General features: G+C 43.1%; 1 protein-coding gene across 9 annotated transcripts in view; it reads right to left on the bottom strand.

Moving 5' to 3' along the window:
* Positions 1–2,800: 2,800 nt before the first annotated feature.
* Positions 2,801–14,869, bottom strand: part of LOC116705861 (zinc finger protein Aiolos) — a 59,314-nt gene continuing 47,245 nt past the window's right edge. For 4 of the 9 annotated variants that reach the window (XM_032542375.1, XM_032542372.1, XM_032542314.1 and 1 more), the window contains 7 exons: positions 10,834–10,899; positions 10,379–10,489; positions 7,976–8,395; positions 6,820–6,987; positions 6,283–6,399; positions 5,334–5,447; positions 2,801–3,985 (listed from right to left, as the gene is read on the bottom strand). In XM_032542375.1, the coding sequence (XP_032398266.1) occupies positions 3,345–3,985; positions 5,334–5,447; positions 6,283–6,399; positions 6,820–6,987; positions 7,976–8,395; positions 10,379–10,489; positions 10,834–10,885 (1,623 nt within the window). In that variant the 5' untranslated portion in view covers positions 10,886–10,899 and the 3' untranslated portion in view covers positions 2,801–3,344. Of the gene's footprint in view, positions 3,986–5,333; positions 5,448–6,282; positions 6,400–6,819; positions 6,988–7,975; positions 8,396–10,378; positions 10,490–10,833; positions 10,900–11,789; positions 11,863–12,055; positions 12,080–14,869 lie in introns of those variants that run through there. The other 5 variants (XM_032542331.1, XM_032542366.1, XM_032542348.1 and 2 more) reach the window with 4 other exon arrangements.

A 14,869-nucleotide genomic window follows, 5' to 3' on the forward strand; every position in this document is an offset into this window, starting at 1 on the left:
TCCTGTGGTTCGGAATAAGTCGCAGCAAAGGTAGCAAGTTGTTATTTCTTTTAACACGAAAACCTTTTCCACCGCATGTTTTCAGGCTAATAACATTATTTTTTAATTTATTGTCAATGTGACAGTATTGTACCTTAAGGTCAACCATCTGTGGAATAGGATTAAAAATTAGATAAATATAACATGTGGCTCCATCAGTCAAAACCGCTGGCTGCACTCAGTTTCTCCATCAATTTTGTTTCAACAGCGCCATCTGCAGGATTTCTACAGAATAACGGGGCAACAATTACAAGCCATTTCACCATCCAGTGTCCTGGCCTGATATGAAAAACATCTAACGTGAATGATACACATGTGTGTATCTTAACATTTCATTTGACATTGAGTTATTCGGTTTTGGTGTAAGTTAGAAATGATCTACAAACAGTCTGCATTTGTCTTTTTATTCTTTCTCTATATGTAGACTAACATTTCTCCAGTTGTAGCCCAAACAATAAAAATTAAGTAGATGCAGTATGCCATTCAAATTTCAGTTTGTCCCACTGACACATACCGAGGTTTCATGACTCAAACTGTGAGTCCTTAGTTTCTCTCAGATCAGTGTGTTCTTCCAGTTTGAAAAGGCTACATCAGCATGGATTTCATTTACATTTTTGGCTGTCAAGTAGATTCCTATAATTCAGTCAGCAGATGTCACCAGAAGCCTCTCATTTTGACTGGACTGTTGCTTTATGACTCCCATCTCGACTGGCTGAGTAAACTCTGTCTGGACGGCTAGTTTTAAGGTGAAAATGGGACTTCAGACACACACACTCACACAGCTTGGGCAGAAGCAGGGCTTTCTAAAGGCTAATCACGTTTCCTTTTCCCTATATGGTTCTTGTCTGTTCAGAGGTGTTGTGTCAAGAATATTCTCTATGCCTCTTGTGTGTTTGTGTGTCTGTCTGTCTTGTTTGTGAGCTGCAGACATTGTTCTTGCTGTTGTGTTTTTGTTGCGTCTCCCTCCTTCCCGTATTTCCTGTCTTTGTTTTGAAGTGAAACATTTGATAGCAAGGAAGGATTGTGGAATTCAATTCAATTTCATTAATAGCATCAATTCATAACAAGAGTTATCTCAAGACACTTTACAGATAGAGTAGGTCTAGACCACGCACTATAATTTACAAGGACCCAACAGTTCCTGTAATTCCCTCAAGAGCAAGCTGGAAAAGGTGCACTGTGCCTTCTTCGGTGTGTAGTGTACTTCTCTGTATGTTGTCATCTGGTCCAATGTTTTGCACTTTTGTTTGGCTTTTAACAATTCTTTTTTTTTTTTATCACAATGAAAAAAAAATCCTTAAGCTATTTTTTTCCTCCCACATTACCACAAACTACCCTGACTTCAATTTTACTCTTAAACATTTGCATTTTACTCAACAAAAAACTCAGAAGAAAAAGAGAAGCAGACGCCTGTTTTTTTTTAAATGGATGACTGGGCTTTTTAATCTGATGTATGGACATGAAGCCGTCATGACAGTTTGCCTCACAAGTGTCACTTCTCTTCAACCCCAAAAAGAGAAAAGGGAACTGGCACTGATGGAGAGGCCAGATAGCGTGGCAGCAGCTGGAAGAAGCTAACACCCCGTTCTGATCTGAAGGCAGCAAGGCATGACCGAGTCCCTGAGCTGACATGTGGGCGAAGTGCATCCACGTTCACATGCACACACACACACACACACACACACACACATCCAGCCCAACGCACTGACTGGCTAGTCAGAACCCATTTTGTGTGTTCACCTGAACTTCCCCAATATATAGAAGAAACCGATTTAGCTGTCAGCAGAGGTTCCTGAAGTTTGTCACATCAAAAATTCCCACAAACCCATTATTTGAAACTTGATGTTGCCCTCACACAGATGAATACCCACATGTGGAGTTTTACTGGCAGACATCATGTATTACCATCTCTTCTGTGGGTGAAGTGAGAGTTAGGTGGGAAGAGTTTCTTCTATTTAAAGAAAAAACATCTACATCAAGCTATTCTTCATATAGTTTGGGACCCCTGCACTATTTGTAAGGGCCCCCAGTGGCTCCTAGAAACCGTATTGGGACCCACTTCTCTGGAGCGGTACCGTGTAAGGAAAACACCGTTTCCCTGTCCTGCAGTACCACACTGCCCCCAGCAGATGGACGCTGGTGTGAAGGAGACTGCTGATCCATTGACTTTCATTTCCACAGCATCTGGGGAAGACTCAATGTCTGTCTAAATCCTGTGATGAATTTAGGTGTCAACCTCACAAGTGTCATTCCCATTTACACTCATGTGATCATTTTCAGATTATACCAGTTTTAGATACTGCAGAGGCTCCTCCTCTTTGTTCCTGGTTTAATGTAACATAACAGCTTTAGTATACTTTCAAAAAATCTTTAGGGGTTTAACTGCACCGCACATTTAATTTAGACCTACCGTGAATTACATTTATATCCATATTACCACTTTCCTCCTTAGGCTTACTTATCTGTGCTTTCTACGTCCTATATACACATGTACTTCTATTTCGTGTGACAAAAACATCTCAGTTAAACCCTGAGCCTTTCTAACTTGTGGGAGTGTATAATATTCAGGAGTGAGAAACCAACACATGGTGCAGAGCGACATAATGTCTTTTGAAGCCGTGAAATGCACTTCTCTCAAAACCACAGCTTAAAAGGAGACATGTGACCTTCTAGATAATAGTTTTTTTTTTCTCCTGCAGTCTTGAATTGGCAAGTGATTTTCAGAGAAGATAAACGTCTCTCAACAAGGTGCAGGTCTATGTGCGACGAAGGAAAAGAGAAGTTATCTTTTATTTTTACACCTTTACACAAATAACTGAAGAAAACCAACAGCAGATACACAACAAATGCATTATTTTTGCTACTCTGTTGAACATTTGAATGTATATATGACATATTGGTTATATGATATAAACAGTGGCTGAAGCAGAGATCATTAAGTACAAATGTACGTTTGAAAAGGAAGTAGAATTACTCCCCCATTAACACATTAGAGGTCATCTTTTTAGATGAGTATACTATGACTAAGAACACTGATACCCGTCACACTCCTATAACGTCTCTCTCAATGTCTCTTTCTCACACACACACACACACACACACACACACACACACACACACACACACACACACACACACACACACACACAATACAGAGAGAGATAGCTGCTACTTCATGCTTTCATTTCTGATACTACCAGCTACTTGTGTGTGTGTGTGTGTGTGTGTGTGTGTGTGTGTGTGTGTGTGTGTGTGTGTGTGTGCGCGTGTGCATGCCTGTGTGTGTGTGTAAGCATGAATGAAAGCTACTTCAGTTCTAGGCGGTGCTCGCCCCGGGCTATGTGGGAAGAGAACTCGTAACGGTCCCGACTGCGGTGGCCACATACGTTGCACTCGAGCGGGTCCCGGAAGCCATGGCACCCCATGTGAATGGTGAACATGACATAGTCCAGGAAGATCACCCTGCAGTGGCCGCAGGGGTACACTGCCCCTGGCAGCGCTCCGCCCTCCCCGTCGGCCCGCACCACCCGTAAAGCCTCCATTGCCGACAAGGGGATGGGCTGGGCGTGTGGGTGAGGGATGCCGTTTTGATGATTCAGCCCCCCCAGCAGGTGCCCTAAGCTGTACATGACAGGCTGCGGCATCTGGGAGCCTTCAGTGTGGAACGAGTCCATGCCGAGGTGTGGCTGGGCGGCGTGAGGGTGGCCCATAAGCGGCATGCCCATCTTGTGGCCGTTAGTGAGGCCCATGGGGCTGATGTCGTTACGGCTTAACTGAATGGGGTAGGGCCTGCGGGAGGGAGCTGGGTTGCTGTCTGGCCCTGCGAGGATGGCTTGTTGCTGATGGTGGGTGTCGGGGCCCGGGGAGCCTGGCGGAGGGTCCTTGACGTCACTTCCGTAGACCAGATCCCTGTTAAAGCTCAGGTCCAGGCAGACGCCGTTGTCGCCTAGACCGGCAGCACGAGAAGAAACAGCACTCAAGACTCCGCAGGAAGACGTTTCACATACTTCATCCAACAGCATGACCAGAGAAATACCACAGGCAGCAAGCAGCAGTAAGAACAGTTATTGCTTACAGATGGAAAAAGATCTAATCGAGGTCCTTACAGGACTTCAAAGGGTTCTCATTTTGGTGTTGAGTAGAGGCAACGTAAAGGCAACGCAAAGGATAACTTACACAGTGAACTGGAGCATGCCAGGTTCACAGGACAGAAGAAGCTTTACAGCATCAGAGTCTCCTGAGCCAGCAGTAAAGCTTGGAGGCATGAGAGGCCAGAGGGCTGAGAGGAAGCAGACAACGCAGACGAAGGCCTCTAGTGCAGCTGCACCACAGAAGAATAGACAGAGAGGCACCTGCTCACGTTTCTCGCCTCCCGCCTGTTCTTTCTCTCTCTCTCTCTCTCTCTGCGGTTGTAGACATTACTTCTCTTTTCCCCCTGTGGTTGTCATATTGAAAGATCTCACTTCATTTGTAAACTGGATAGAGAGATGTAGGAGTTTCTTTTTGCCAATACGCCTCGTTTTGCGAGCAGCTTGAGGGTTGATTGTGAAACTACAACCCAAGATTAGGTTTAACTACTAAAGGTGAGAGCCATCTACTGAAAATCGTGTGTGTGTGTGTGTGTGTGTGTGTGTGTGTACGCCCCTACTGTCAGCCATTTACTAAAAGTGATATCTTTTGATCATTCATCAGTCAGGCAAAGTATCTGAGTTTGAATCAAACGATACAAAGTGAGTTATTAAATTGAGAACTTTCAAGTGCATATTTCTTTCTCAATTTTTTGTTTTTTTTTACATGTTTCCATTTATTTAACCATGCATGGTTACCAATACCCACCTAGGACACATTTCTCGCAGATAATTTAGGACAGTGGTGACCACTCTGTGGTGTGTGCAGGTATGAGGCAGGTGCTCTGCCCTTAATTCCTGTTTGGCAAGAGATGAAGGCCAGCAAAGTCAGACAGACAGACAAACAAGTAGCTAAGACAGACAACTTGAAATCATCTACAAAACATGACTTCTGTATTATGTAAAGCACAGCGAAAAGCACAAATGGTGTAAACATTTTTCAAACAGACAGCAGCGTAAAACAGTTTCAAAATAAAGAAGTCAGTAAACAGGTGGGCATATACAGATATAAAGATACCAAGTAGCAATTTAGTTGATAAACATATCAAACATTACGTTTGCATGTATCTATAGCAATACAATAATCTGCTTTAAAATGACAATTCTCTTTGGTCTGCTTGAGGCTAGTGCTTCAACTCAGCCCCTTTGTGTCTGTGTTGCTCTTACCAGTGAACTTCTGTGGCATTGAGCTCTTCCGTTTGGCTACGTTGCTGGCGAGCCTGTCGAGCAGCAGAGCACGCTCAGTGCCCATCTGAGTCCTGGGTGTCTGGCTGTCCTCTGCTTGAAAGCAAGAGAGATTGAGAAAGTAAGCGCAAAAAGGAAATGAAGATGTATTTCTCGATAACGCAGCACTGTATCATAAGTAAAAGGGAGTGCACTGAACTGCAACTGTCCACCTGTCTGGGCTTTTGAAGCTATGAAGTGAAGTAAAAAAAAGCCTGCAAAACACACCAGCTGCTAGAAGCTGAGTCACTCCGAGAGGAATGAGATATTAATTTGAGATCAGAAGCTGTGACATTACTTTCTGGTGGGTTCTTTGCTTCACCAGTGCAGGAGAGGAGACCACAGGATGAGGATGTACTTCCTCACCACTACTGCACTATCAGGCATAACCTTACGACATTTGGTGACCACAGAAGAAGAGCATTGTCTGTGTGTTGCAACTGTGCAACTGTCCTGTCGATATGTAAAATGGCTTTTTTTTGGGGGGGGTTATAGACCCAGGGTGTATGCTTTTTGTGTGCGTGTGTCGAGTGGCTGGGCTGAAACATTTGCCCTACATAATTTTGGCTTCCCCTTTACCGCTGCAGCGGTCTTCAGATGCTGTGCCTCCACACCACAGCAGCCCTAACCTATTTAGCTGTAATGATGGGGTAACAGCCATAATCTCATTAACTTAATGAGGCTATAAAAACAGGATCTGTTAGCAATAACATCTATAGTTGTGCAAATGAGTTCATGTAGACTGCACAATGGTCTGATTATTAGCGGTTACACATGTGTGAAGTGCGTCTTTGTGTGACCTGTGAAGACATTTGTTGGAGTTTTCAACGCCGTTGCTGATGAAGCGCATATCACAGAGTGGCGCTGAGACGAGTGTGTGTTGTCTGCTCACCTCTCTCGACGGGACCTTTGCTCTGAAGGTACACATGGCACCTCTCTCGGTGCTCTTCGAGGGAGCTGCGCTGCTTGTAGCTGCGGCTGCAGTGGTTGCACTTAAACGGCTTCTCTACTGTGAGCAGGAGTTTCAGTTAATCAACACACAAACACACACACATTAAAAACATCAACACCATTTGAAACGGAACAGCGGGCATTATTTCCTTAAGCACGCTGTTTCATACAAAAGTGATGATGTGCACATTAGAGACAGTGCAGCGGCCTGCAGGTAAAACACGTGAACTGAAAGTGAATGAGTAAGTTTCCAGTGGTAAATGAGTAAGATGTCATAATGGTGTGTGTGACCGTGTCAGAGTGCCAGGTAGCTGGTTACGGGAAAAGCAATGCAGGCTCAGCAGACCTCAGATTCAAAAAGGAGTGAGAAGCCGACATGAAGGAGTGAGAAACCAACCGACATGATACTGTACACAGGTGCATACAGTATCAGTGCATATCAGCTTCACATGTGAGCGAGTGTGTGGCTGGCTGGTACCAGAATGGGTGCGCAGGTGCCCGCTCAGAGCATCGCGTCGACGGCAGGCGTAGCTGCACATGGGACATTTGAAAGGCTTCTCCCCAGAATGCAGTTTGATGTGGCGCAGAAGGTTTCCCTTCTGGGTGAAGGAGGCCCCGCACTGAGTGCAGTGGAAGGGCCTCTCACCTAAGGGAGTAAAAAAAAAAAATAAAAAAAAAAAATTAAAATATTCCTGCATTTACAAATGTCATTTGCTTTTTAACTTATTGATCGCACAACATTTTTTAATTTTACGTGAAAGACCAATGATTGTTTCATGATCTCTTGCTGCAGATTTACTGTGCTCATTGGAATTGTTTGACTGTGGATTTACTGATGAACACATTGATGTGGCAAATACAAATTCATAAGTGGACATTTTGTCATAGCTCGATCAATCTTTTTTCTTATGATTTGCTTTATTTGTCACCCTATTTTCCTGCCCTTGGTATTAAAGTGAATTACAAAGAAAATAAGCAGAATCATTCACCATCTTTGAAAAGGGAACAAGGCAACATCCACTTTATTGTCAGCAACCTATGCAAGCTATGTTCTCACGACTCAAACCACACAGATGCCAAGCATATTATGCACAAGTTCCCATGTCAAAAACATGGCCTATTAGGTTCCATCTGAAGGCGGCATTATTCTACTAGTCAACTGTCAAAAGATGATGTGTGCAGATGTGGCTGACAACAACTCTAATTTTCTCCCCAGTGAAAGATAATACCACATGTGAATAGATGATGAGCTGGCAATGACAGAAAATGTGTGCTTCATGTGCACCAGGTGAACATTATTTTCCAGAGAGTTGCTCTGCTCATTTATTGCATTATTCAGGGGAAAATAAGGACTGTAGATGAGTTCACCTGCTGATCTATTCACAAATCACTAAGGTGTTGCATGGGCCTTGAAAAACAATAGAGGGTATTTTACAACCTCTTGCTGTCACTGGAGCACGGGTTAGGGCACGTGCGTCATGTGTGATGAAGACTTTCTTAAGCGTAGTTACTGGATCATAACATGTCAACCTAGTCAATGCGAGGCGCCTGCTCCCAATGTTATCAACAGAGTGAGGATTGCGCAACCGTGTTGTGTTTGAGGTGATGTGCTCAGGCTGTGTTCCTGTGTTTACCCGTGTGGCTGCGCTTGTGCACCAGCAGGACGTTGATGCTGACGCAGGACAGGCCACAGATGTCACAGTTGAGCTTGCCTGTCGCCTGAATGCGGGGGCCCCCGGCTCCAGGCACGTAGGTCCCTTCAGCCCCGGCAGCGGCATCTGTGTGTGCGTCTGGCAGGGCCGCGCTGTCGTAACGCGAGTAGTCCGCCAGCGACAGGTCCTGTGGCTCGTTCAGGCTGTCTCCCTCCTCATCGCCTTCGCAGTCCCTCTCCTCATCATCGTCCTCCTCCATCCTCTCCTCATCAAATCCCTCCTCCGTCCCGTCCTCGCTGGCCCCCTCTGCTTCCTCTTTTAGCGCAATCTCTCTTTCTTTTTCCGCCTTGGGGTACGGCTCACGGTCTTCCATCTCCTCTGCCTCGGTCTTTATTGCATCTAAGCAAGGAGGATGCAAGGGAGAAGCAAAGTGTAAATTTAGAGTGACATACATGTGACGTAAACACATTTGTCTATATTTATTCTGTTTCAGTACTCTTTAATTCTTATTAATGTTCAGTATCTTTGTTTTTTTATGTATGCACTAGATACCAAGGCAAAGTGTAACTTACTGTGGCAATAAATGCTTTTCTGATTCTGATGTAGTGCCTAAAAGGTGATTTGAAAAAAAATATGGAGTGATGTATAGTACATTTGATGTCTGTTCTCTCTTCCAACTAAGGCACCAAATTAGCTTAAAGAAACTCCAGTCCGACCAGACTGCGAGATGCTGTCACATCTTTACTTCTACATTTGTATTTAAAGAAGATAGTTTGATATTTTTACTAGCTCATCTCCAAAGTGTAGGGTAGCTTAATCTGGGCCGGTGTTTGGTGTCACAAAGAGATTCGTAAGATGTGTGCTCGAGATAAGGGGGAAGGCATTTCCTCTGAATACACAAAACTAGAACCAGGGCAGGTGAGAGCAGGCGCCTCGCACAGATAACACCAATTCCTCATCCTGCTTTTAAAAAAAGACTTCAGATTGATTTTTTACTGCCTGTCTGTCCGATGCTGAGAAGCTTCCCAAAGCCAGCGTTAATCTGCACCACAGGTCCTCCTTAATTTCTCTCCTTCAGCCAGCAGAGCAAAAGTTCTACAGTAGTTCATTTCTACCAAACACACGTTTGTCCTTGTTGTAGGTCAAATGTCCACAGAATCCACACCATACAGGATGTCAATTTCACCATTGTGGACTCGAGGCCTGGTTTGCAAGGCCTCTTGTCGAGCCTTTTTACAAAGTGTCAACCAAACCCAGCGTGCTCAGTTCCATCCAGTAACCACACTGTGGTCTTGACGGCGGCTGGTGATGAGCTGAAGAGCAACGCCTTGTATTGTGGAAAGCGCTCAAAAGGTGCTATGGAAACTTTGCACACACAGAGCGCCGAGAGGCCAGATATAGAGTCCAGGGTCTCAGAGCAGTGAACCGCAGGCTGCGCTGTAGACGCAGAGCAGGGCTTTAGGAAGTGCACCAAATGGGGCAAATGGGTGGCAGTCAGAAATAAATTGGAGCGCTTGGAGCATGTTCATTTTCTTTTAAGTGAGAAATGAGAGACTAAGGCCAAACATCTCCACACTTAATAACCCATAACATCTGACAATGTTAACATATCACATTATAGAATCAAGATGTACGTGTTATCATACAACACATGGCACTGCAGTGAGGAAGAAAACCAGACTGGGGTTGACCGGTTATTGCTCTAACTCAATCCTAACCCTGTTGAAAGCACGTGAAATCAAATTGGGACTATTGTTTGCTAATTACTTTGCATTGAATGAAACCTCACGATGAGCACCAGTGCAGGAGACACACACAAAAAGGAGCCTGTAATTATACTGCAGGATAACTAGAGCAGCCAAGACCTTCATGATGCCTTCCCTTGGTTGACAAATGGCTCTTACTTCAAGCACTGTCTTTTAAAAGTTGTCTATCTTCTATTTTCACTATTACAATGGTGTGTATACATGTGTATCTGCACTGATTTGTTTGTGTTCAAAGGTGCTATACAAAATTTTTTTATTATTGTATTACTTGCCTGTCATGTAATATACAGATCAAATAAACTCTCCTTGTTCCTATGGCTTGAGAAAATTGTACCACATTTTGGTATATAAAACTATTCAAACCCTTAGGATAAATAATATATAGATAGTGAATTTGATTGTTATTTTAGTTCTTTAGCTCAGGGTTTGTAGCAGAGTCACTCACACCTTTCCAAGTGTTTGTCTACTTTAATGTCCATGGACAAAAAAGTCATGGTAAGATGCTAGGCGGTGAGCTTGATGGCTAAAATGCAAAGCGTAATGGAAAGATGTCAAGCGTGCGTGTGTGTGTGTGTGTGTGTGTGTGTGTGTGTGTGGAGGAGGAGGGGGGGGGACGTACGTGGGTCCGTCACAAGTTCCGCACACTGCATTCCATTCTCACTGAATGAGTTATCTTCCCTCTCTTCTTTCTCCTCCTGTGGCTTCGCGTCTGCGACATCACTACAGACGTCTGAAAAGAGACACATGGCACATTTGCAAATACGTCGTCTTACTTCTTGTTTCATTCGAAGAACTTCAAACCAGTAGACCATAGTTCTCAGTCAGAAAAAATGAATATTAAAACCCCTTTACAAATAATTAATGTGCAGAAACACTTCTTCATGGCACGTAGACAATGTATGGTCCGCTATCGACTGCAGCTTCCATTAACCCCCTTCCACATGTATACAGCTTCGGCTCTCAATACTCTACAGTCTAGTGCGCTCAGGCAGTGCAGTAGGCAGGATGGTGGCAGCAGGGGAGAAATGTGTGCACGTACACTTTCACACAGAAGACAGGGAATTAGATACTCACCCATCCCGTTTCCTTCTGGGGCGGTAAATTCAGGATCTTTATCTGTGTTCATGATGACAAGATGTTCTGTGGAATTACAATATTTGGTTAATGACTGACAGTTTAGATTCCAAATAAGTCTAATCAGGTTAAGCCAGAGTCCTTCTTATGACGCTTTCACAACTAGATCTAGGCTTACAGAGCAATAAAGAGAGAACACGTTGCACTTCAACACTATAAAAATAGCATTTGTTGCATGCATTCAAGATATATTTATTTGACACCACTATAACTTTTGTGAATGTTCTTGCCACTATTAAAAGCCTCCCTAACTATTTCTACTAAGCATGTGAAGAAATAGAAGCAACACTTGCATCTCGCTGTTCCTTTTGGCTGGACAGCATAAAAAGAAGTTTAGAAAAAAAAGAATGCGGGTAAAAGCCCACGGTTGATTGCTCGACCCTGTCGCTACATTTAGCCTTATGAGAAAGATATGATGTTCACTGCACATGCACTTCCTGCCAGGTCTGTACATAGGAGAGAAGTGTAAAAGTGCTTTCAAAGCCAACCGCCAGTGAGACTCCAACACTTGTAGCCAAAGTTTTGAAAAGTGAGGAATATTAGGAAATAAAAGCTGTGCACTTTTTCAAAAGCCACTTTGGAGACCCTGTATCCGATTTTTGTTAAACTAATACAAATTCCCCAGAGGATGAACACGTTTACAATGTATTAAACAAGTGCAACTGTATTAAAAATAGAAACTGTATTACTTCAAAAAGTGTTCATCATTTAGAGAGCTGTAACTACTGTTGCATCACATTCAGTGAGCAACATACAGCAATAACAAACTTTCTCACACGGTCAAAAAAAAATTGAGAAGCACATGTCTACACGTTACAAATAATTCCAAGGTACTTTTGGGGTTTTAAACTGTTGGAAGATAACAGTAAATTAGAGTAAAGATGAAATGATCTGACCTGCTTTTGGCTCAGCACCCGGAGGAGACTGCTCTCGCAGTAGGAGATTCCACACTCCGCCACTGGACTTTCTCTGAATATGGAATATACGCAACGTCACTACGGTAACTTTTTGGAGAGATCCCTTAAAGGAACAGGAAGTTGTTTTTGAACAAGGTCGAGCAACAAAGACCAAAGCATGTTCACACAGTAGAGTAGCGACACCAATGATTTTGATCACTCCTTTACGGTTTACATGATCATAACATAAACCTTCCTTCACTAACCAAAAACATGTAGAGTCTATAGCACTATGTGTTTAGGAGTGAAACAAAGACCTGATTATGGGTTCTACATCAATTCAGGCAGTCCACATGGTTCCTGACATGGTTTCCATTTAAGGAGCTATCACTCCATCTTCTGGCCAAACCAGAGAGCTACTTTTCATTCCAACTTTTCTCGCCCCAACCAATAAACTAAGTTTGTACACAATTTGGCAACCATAAGCACTTGTACTGTAGCTCTTTGAACCCGTTTTCAGTTATTTATTTGGTTTGCATGTCCAATTTTTATAGTCATCTAGCTCTTGTTTCTGTTGAAATTAATGTACTTAAGTTGCTTTGGAAAAAATCATCTGCCAAATAAGTGTAGTGTAATAATATATTGTACAAAGGTAGGTGTAATGTAATGATATATTGTATTAAGGTAAGCAAAATGTAACAATGTATTGTACAAAGACATTTTTTTAATACAACCAGGCCCACATCTTAAACCTTAAGGTATCCAAGTTAAGGGTAAAAAAACAACAACTCAGAAACTCATGGCAAAAAACGGACTAAAAATGCTATCTGAGCTGTTGAGTATTGTATGTAGGGCTGGGTATTTTTCAAAAATGGTCAATACCGGTTCCGATACCAATACCGTGACTTTGAAACCGGTTCCTAAACAATGATGTTTTCAATCTCAATTTTGTAAAACTAAACCAAAAATTACAACATTCCACATAAAGGCACAAATCTTTTTTTTTTCAGCTCATACTACGTGAGACCTGTCTCTGTGCTTCATGTAGATTTCTCCTGCCTGCGTCTAGTAGATCTACATGTAACGTTAGGCAGCCAATCAGCAGCATTATTAGATCATGGTAGAAGCATGCTGCCTGCTTACTGGCTCACTGACGCTGATGAGATTTACTTCTTAGGTTATTAAAAATTGGGTATAGAATGACCAGGAATTCTTCGATACTTGATACTCTAGAGGCAATTCGGTTGGTGCCTAAAAAGTATTGAGTTCGGTACCCAGCCCTAATTGCATGATGTTGTGTGCTTGTCAATCCCCGTCTGACTTCCCCCTCATTTACTGTCATCTCTCTCGAATACAGGCATAAAATCCCCTGAAGAAAAAAACTGAATAAAACATAACACAAAACTCAAAGGACATATCCAGGACATATCCATGACAAGAACAGGAGAAAACTGACCAATGAAAAATGATGCCAACAGATATCTCGACTATCTGAGAATGATAAGAAGGAATCTATTTGCATGGCCAAAATGTCTTTGAAAATGCTTGTGTTTATGTTGGTTCTATATTAAAATTGTAATTGAAATACATTATACTATCATTTTTACAAAAAAACAACATTTAAACACATTTGTTATAGTTACAAAGGTTTAAAAATTACAATTGTTGCTGAAATACGAAACAATAACACACACCTACACCCTCAAATACAGCTCACTGGCAAACAGCTAGTCTATATCAATGACATTCCACTTCCGGGATTGCTCCGTTGCCGCCGGAAATACCGCTGGATGTCCCTCATTGCGACTGGCTGTTCGTTACCTTCCGTTTTCTTTGTGTTGTTATTCTAAACTCCGGTGGATTTCTGAGGACTACGGTTACCTGCTCCTCAGATCTCTGCAGGGTAAATCCAGACAGCTAGCTAGACTATCTGTCCAATCTGAGTTTTCTGTTGCACGACTAAAACTTCCTTTTAACGTACACGTTTCACCAAAGCAAGTTCCTTCCCGAGGCTATCTAGCAGCGGCACCGTGGCTTCTCCCGGTCAGGAGTGGGATTGAAAAGCCAACAAACCAGAGCACGTTTTTTTCCCATCCCGGAATGCTGCGTGGACTAGTCAGACAAAGTGAGACAAGCAAACACCTACAAAACAGCATTACTGACCACTGCTTCAACCCCCCCCCCCACACAACTAAATTTCATTGTGCAATCCGGTATTGTGTAATGCACACACACACACACACACACACACACACACACACACACACACACACACACACACACACACACACACACACACACACACACACACACACACACACACACACACACACACACACACACACACACACACACACACAAACACAAAACACCTCATAAGTGACACATAATGAAACTGCTGGCTTTCTTGTGAGCTCCAGGACCAGTAAGAGGCTCCACTAACTACCTACTGCTTTAGTATTGTTATTACAGTGAGTCAAGCTTTTTACTTGAAACGAACCAGATGTAGTTTTCTTTCAAGTATTTTCAAGTATTTGACACAATTTGGGACGTGTCTGTATCACAGAAAGGTCGATGATATCTTGACTAATTTCTTATTGTTTACCAAGCAGGGACGGATGATAAATCAGGGTGCTGTGTAACTAACAACACACACGCCAGCACCCACCTGAGTGGTGCACGGCCTTGTAAGACTTGGCTTCGGCCCATGGCCTTCCTATGGCAACCAGCTACCAGCCCGGAGAAAAAAAGCTGAAAGAGAGCACACTCACAAAGGAATTACAATACATGCTTGGTTTCCATGGCAAAACGGAGGCAAAGCAACACAGGAAAAAAGAAAGAAAGAGATGTTGCTAATAAAAGCCATGATTGAAAACCTTAAAGGCTGGGTGTAAGGCATGTCTGCACACACGGGCAAACAAGAACAAAGTAACACGCTGATTTACAGACTCTCACATGATCAGAAACACACATGTATAATAAACTGTCTCGCTTCGCAGCGTTGTCAAAACTTATCCAGCGATCCCACTGGTGGGAGGCTTTTTCAGGACTGGTGGGGGCAGGGCGGCAGCAAGGAGCGG

The sequence above is a fragment of the Etheostoma spectabile genome, chromosome 2, assembly GCF_008692095.1.
Source record: "Etheostoma spectabile isolate EspeVRDwgs_2016 chromosome 2, UIUC_Espe_1.0, whole genome shotgun sequence".
NCBI classification, from domain to species: Eukaryota; Metazoa; Chordata; class Actinopteri; order Perciformes; family Percidae; genus Etheostoma; species Etheostoma spectabile.